A 6,166-nucleotide genomic window follows, 5' to 3' on the forward strand; every position below is an offset into this window, starting at 1 on the left:
ATCAGTGGTCAGCAAACTCATTAGTCAACAGAGCCAAATATCACCAGTACAACGATTGAAATTTCTTTTGAGAGCCAAATTTTTTAAACTTAAACTATATAGGTAGGTACATTGTTATTAAATTAATTAGGGCACTCCTAAGGCTTAGGAAGAGCCACACTCAAGGGGCCAAAGAGCCGCATGTGGCTTGCGAGCCCCAGTTTGCCGACCACGGACCTAACATGTTAAAGCTGGGAGTCAGATGAGCAAGTGAAAACCCACAGGTGGGGTTGGGATTTGGGAGTTGCTGACGGTCATTACCTGCCGCCGTGTTACAACCGCCCGCAGCCCGGAGTCCCCCTCTCAGGCGGTTTCCGTCGGAGGCTGCTCCTGGCGGTGGGCTGGCTGCCACCAGGGCGATGGGGACGTCAGTCAGGGTCTGGTGTGACTCAGTGGGCCAGCCAGCTTCTTCACACAAACACAGCTGAGGAGAGCCATCCACGCGCAGGCACCTGCCCCGTCTGGCACCAGTTCACGGGGTGGAGATGGCCAGCCTCTGAGGGGGCGGCCTGCAGGGTCACGGGGTCGTGTCATCCGGTGTGAGGCCAGGAAGCAGGGGGCCACTCTATCACCTGCCGTGATGGTCCTACAGTCCATTTCCACTGGACGGTTTACTGAAGTGTCTTCTTGCCCAGCTGTGGGAGGCCAACATCTATTTTCATTCTTGCGACTTTTCCACACAGAATTAGCTACGTAATCCTCAGGGCCCAAGGCAAAATGAAGATGCCACCCCCTTGTTAATAACCTTACTAAGAGTGTGAGACAGCAGGGTGTTCAGCCTCGTGCTGCGCCCTGTGGAGTGGGGGGGGGGCTGAGCCACAGCAGGGGAGCGAGCCCACCAGACGGCCCTGTTCCCACAGGAGAAAGGAACAGCGTGGCCTCTGTGTGTCATGTCATTTCACACGCTGGTTGCCCGCCCCCCACCCCCAGCCAAGCCACAGTGTTAGCTGCTGTGCGTGCTTGTCACACTCCCCAAGCAACCACCCTTCTTCTCTGTGCAGACGGTGTCTACGCGCTCCAGGCGGTCCTTTACAGCGAGTCTCATGGGGCTGAGGTGCGACTTGGGCCTTACTACGTGGAACTGGGCCCCGAGGCCACATCTGTGTTCCTGAATGCCAGCAGTGTCCTCAGGGGCCCCATGTGTGCCTTCGGGGGCTCCCCCACGGATCCGAGAAGTAAGCCGTGCACCTGGGCGCTGGGCACCCGGCCCCACGCTCTGGGCGTTTACATCCTCGCAAGTCCCCATGCAACACAGAAGAAAACCATTTCAAAGGCACTGACACAGCGTCCAGGCAGGGCCCTCTCCAGAGAGAAAACACTTAACTTTTTAAAAAATATATATATTTTTATTGATTTCAGAGAGAAAGGGAGAGGGAAAGAGAGATAGACACATCAATGATGAGAGAGAATCATTGATTGGCTGCCTCCTGCACGCCCCACACTGGGGATCGAGCCCACAACCCAGGCATGTGCTCTGACCGGAAATCGAACTGTGACTTCCTGGTTCATAGGTCGATGCTTAACCACTGAGCAACACCAGCCGGGCGACACTTAACATTTTACTGAAAGAAATTTTGTGACAAAGTACATGTTTCCCAGGCCTGTCTGTTTCCAAAACACAAACTTTGAATTTTGAATGTATTGGAATTGAAGGAGAGAAGATGGAGGAATGGGAACTATGGACATGTGTGACAAGGGAAGCAGCTCTGAGACGGTCTCCCTCTGCCTTTCACTCTCCTTCCAGGCACCACCGTTTCCCACCGTTTTCCACCCACTTCCTCCTGTAACGTGTCCTTCGCCTTGCAGACCCACGTGGGGGGCAGGCGGGCCTGGTCCAGCGTGGCCGTGCGATATCGGATGCAGCGTACGTTTCTATTCTAACTCCAGGTCTAATGAACCCTTTGCAGTCAGTTGAGGTTAAGGCCATGGCAGCACCAGGTCTGTGGTTCGCTCTGCCGAGGCCCCGCTCGCCATGAGCCGCAGACCTGGAGGCCTGAGCAGGTGGGCGGTTCCATGCAGAGTCAGCAGAGGGGCCAGGTCCCCTGATGAGCTCGGGCCCAGTGCCCCCGGGTGCCCACCACTGCTCTGTGTACAGTCAGGCGTCCAGATGCCCGTGGCCACGCGGGAAGGTGGGGACTCGACTTCCCTGGCAGATCCCAGCCCTCCTGCTGAGGTACCCCTTATCCCCTCTGTCACAGCCGTCTCTGTCTACACCAATGGAACTGTGTTTGCCACTGACACCGACATCACTTTTGTGGCCGTTACCAAGGAAACCACCTTCCTGGAGTTCACGTGGTTCTTCGGAAAAGACCTGCCCGTGAGGACAAGGCGCAGGAGCATCCAGAGAAGGCTCGGTGCCCCCCAGTGGTGCGTAGTGGTCCTCACCACGGGCAGCTGTGGCAGGCACAGCGCAGCCTGCAGATGCCGAGCTGGCACTGACATGAGGTCGTGTCACCCGCACACGGAGCGCTGCCCGTGGTTTGGTCACACACGTAGATCTGAAGGCCGCAGCGGAGGGTGGGGCCTGAAACCAGGCAGTCCAGGCGCAGGTGCCGTTCCGCCCCATGGCGGCCTCAGCGTGTTCCTCCGGTAAGGACGGTGGCAGTCTCTCCATGGCCGTGACTGGTGCCTCCATGATCAAGAGGGAGGTCAAGGTGTCACCCCTCTGCCCAGTGAGGCGCAGCCACCGGGCGCCCCATCATTTCTGAAGATGACCGCTAGCTCCCGCCTTTCTTGGGAGAACGGTGGAGTTTCTCTCTCTCTCTCTCTCTCTCTCTCTCTCTGACCTGGCGCTGGTCACCACCTGACCTTCCTGTCCCCCCACAGGTACCACGTGATGGTGCAGGCTTCCAATGGAATGGGCAGCGTGGCCTCGGAGCCCCGCCGTGTCCAGGTGCAGAGGAGAGTGGTGGCCAGCGGACTCGTGGCCGCGGACTCGGCTCTGGTGAACGCTCCCGTGACCTTCCAGTGCAGAGTCAGCTTCGGCACCGACGTGGCTTACCGCTGGGACTTTGGGGACGGCACTGGTGGCCGGGGGAACAGCTCCGCCAGCCACGTCTACAGCAGGTGAGCGCACTGTCAGCAGGACCCGCGTTCTCGTGCTCCGGGACCTCCCTGCGCGACCCCTGCAGTCCTGAGTGCCTGCCCACGGGCATCATTTGCAGAACAAACATGCGTTTCCTCAGAAAGCACCACCTCTTGGCCCGGAACTACCTGCCACACTCTTCCCGGTCTGGCCTCTCGCCCAGCTGGGCCCCTCTGCCCGCCCTCCCCTCCCCGCCCCCGGCCGGCCTTGCCTCCAGGCGGTGGGGTCTGCCACCTCTGGGACAGGACACAGAGCACAGGGAGGTCCGGAGGTCCCCAGACCCAGGTCCGGGTGCCCACCCCCCGGGGACCTAAGGGTGTCCCTGAGGGGTACAAAGGGGCGAGCCCTGCTGTGGGTGGGGCTCCCAGGAGGGAGGCAGCATGTCCCCTGTGGGTGCTCCTCGCACAGCAGGTGCCAGCCATCTGGGTTCGGTGTCTGTCCGGCCTGTGCTGGGCAGGCAGCGCCTATGGATGGGCCTGGTGGCCTCTGGGATGGCCTCCTGACCGTGACACACAGACCTGCTGGGTGTGAGGATGAAGGGCCGGCCTGGGTGGACCCTGTGTCTCCATGTTTGTGCTTGTCTCCTCCCAGGGAAGGAGAGTTCACGGTTGAGGTCATCGCCTTCAATGCCGTCAGCGCCGTCTCCCTGAAGAAGCGCCTTTTCGTCGTGCGCAGGCCCTGCCAGCCGCCCCCTGTGAAGAACATGGGGCCGGGGCAGGTGCAGGTCAGGCCTGCATCACTGACCAACATCAGCCTTTCTCCGGGGGAGGGGGGCGGGGCGCGAGCAGGGACACTCCTCCAGGTCAGCTCCCTGAGTTGGTCATGAAGGCACCTAGGCGGGCTCCTGAGGTCCTGGAGTCGACCGACCCCAGGGAGGGACATGCCTGCCCCAGGCCTCTGAGTCTGCCTCCATTCACCTGTTACTCTGGGTTCGGCTCAGTGCATCTTGACGAGCTGGTGAGACCCCTGTGCTAGGAACTGGAGCGTGTTCAGGAGAGAGGGGAGCCGGGAGGTGGTCATTTGCTTGGTGAGCACCTGCTGTGGGGACAAAACTAGGGCTGCTTTCTAGTCCTTTTACCCCTGGAGGCTTCTGACCTGGAGCACCTTTTCCTTTTTAGGGTCAGAGTGCCCACACGCAGACGCACGGGAGCCCCGTGGCGTGGCTGCATTTGCCAGGAGCTCTCCGTGGCTTCTAGCAGAGGGTGGTCGCTGGGCCTGAGTCTCAGGTTGGGCACCTCCCGCCCTGATGTGGCTGCGGAGATGAGGGAGCACAGACATGCCCAGGGCCAGGCCAGGGCCGTGGCCTTTCCATGGGATTCTCCCTCCGGGTCCTGAGCCCCAGGACCTCACAGCTCCCTGGGGCCTGGAGAAGCCTGGCCCACACGTCAGCCTCTCAGAGCCGACTCCCGCCCCAGGCATTTCCTAGTTTTGTGTGTTATGATCACTGGGATAAGAATCAGCATCTCAGTGTTAGGTGCCCACAAATCTGGGCTGTGAAGTGACAAATGCTGGGATCGCTCATATCCAGGATAGAAACAATAAGCACAATTGTAAAGTAATTTAGATAATGACTAGAGTCACTTAAAGAAAACTTAAGGTAAAGTTGTTTGCAACAAATACCAATGTGTTGTTTAAAGTCCTACTTCCCAGCTCCAGACTGGGCTCTTTCCAGTTTCAACGGGAGAGCTTCACTAAAAGTCCTCCAGGGGGCGCCCTGCACCTGTGGCCAGCGTGGGAGTTCGTTCCACTGGGCAAGATCTGCACTTGCACTGCACCTGAAGGACAGTCCTCGGGAATATTTTGTTCCGTTGCTCCATGGGCTGTCGACATTGTCTCTCAGTGCTCCAGACGCCCATGGGCCGCACACCTCGTTTATTCGGCCCGTGTTAGCCTTTGAGTTTGACATGCTTGGACTAGAGCCTCAAAATGCTGTATATTAAGGTCACTTGAAACACATCTTCATTCTATGTTACTTGTTTGAAATGCAGTTACTTTCTTTTGTTTCCAGGGATCAATTGCTCGGTTTCCAATGATCAGTTGCTCAGTTTTCTGTTGGAGACTTGGAAAATTTTCTATTGATTTTAAATATTAACCCTGTCACATATTTTGCAAATGATTTCCCTTTTTCTCTGATTGCTTTTTTAAATAATATTTTTATATTCAAAGTTTAACATTTTTATATAATCAAATCTATTGACCTTTTCCTTTCATATTTTCCCATTAATTTATGCTTATAGGGGTTTTTCTCATGGAGTGTATAAGTCTTTATTCTCACTGACTGTGATCACACAGACACAGAGCTGAAGTCCTGCGTCTTGAGCCACTTCCTCTGGAACAGGTAGAAGCATTTCTGATGAGACATCTTTCTCCTCACGCAGGTGTGGCGGTCCCAGCCTGTGACACTGGGAGTGACCTTCGAAGCCGCCATTCTCTGTGACATCTCCCAAGGCCTCTCCTACAGCTGGAGCCTCGCCAACTCCGCGGGGTTGCCGGTGCCCCTGCCTCCTGCCGTCAGCACCCACAGGCAGACCTTCACTGTCCCCCACTACTTCCTGGAACCCGGGAACTACACTGCGCTGGCCCAGGTGGGTGGCAGCTGGCGGCGGCACCTGCCCAAGCTCATGCTCCCTTCCCATCAGCCTCAGAGACCCTGGGACCCGGACCGGTCCGTCCCAGAGGAGGGCTCTCTTAAATCCCTGGCATTCCTTTAAGGCCATGATATGTTTGGGGTTAGAAAGGCAGCTTAAGCAAGGGTAAGCTAAACAAAATCAACACCATGGGAAAATTTACTGTCGGCAGAGCAGGTTATAAACCAGGGAATAGTTGGATGTATGTCCCCAGACCCAGAACCCCAGCTTCATGTTAACACAGACACAGAGAGGAAAATGCTCCTGCTCCTGTACCCCCGCCCCTCTGTCCCCATGGGCCTCCCGCTCCTGTACCCCAGCCTCTCTGTCCCCAGTGGGCCTCCCGCTCCTGTACCCCAGTCCCTCTGTCCCCAGTGGGCCTCCTGCTCCTGTACCCCAGCCTCTCTGTCCCCAG

General features: G+C 57.3%; 1 protein-coding gene across 1 annotated transcript in view; it reads left to right on the forward strand.

Moving 5' to 3' along the window:
- PKD1L1 (polycystic kidney disease 1 like 1) overlaps positions 1–6,166 on the forward strand; it is a 61,575-nt gene that overhangs the window by 3,011 nt on the left and 52,398 nt on the right. The window contains exons 4-9 of the mRNA XM_014530526.1: positions 1,041–1,214; positions 1,784–1,903; positions 2,238–2,406; positions 2,866–3,105; positions 3,716–3,848; positions 5,503–5,709. Coding sequence (XP_014386012.1) covers positions 1,041–1,214; positions 1,784–1,903; positions 2,238–2,406; positions 2,866–3,105; positions 3,716–3,848; positions 5,503–5,709 — 1,043 coding nt within the window. The remainder of the gene's footprint in view (positions 1–1,040; positions 1,215–1,783; positions 1,904–2,237; positions 2,407–2,865; positions 3,106–3,715; positions 3,849–5,502; positions 5,710–6,166) is intronic.

Source organism: Myotis brandtii, unplaced genomic scaffold (genome assembly GCF_000412655.1).
Source record: "Myotis brandtii unplaced genomic scaffold, ASM41265v1 scaffold743, whole genome shotgun sequence".
In the NCBI taxonomy this organism is placed as follows: Eukaryota; Metazoa; Chordata; class Mammalia; order Chiroptera; family Vespertilionidae; genus Myotis; species Myotis brandtii.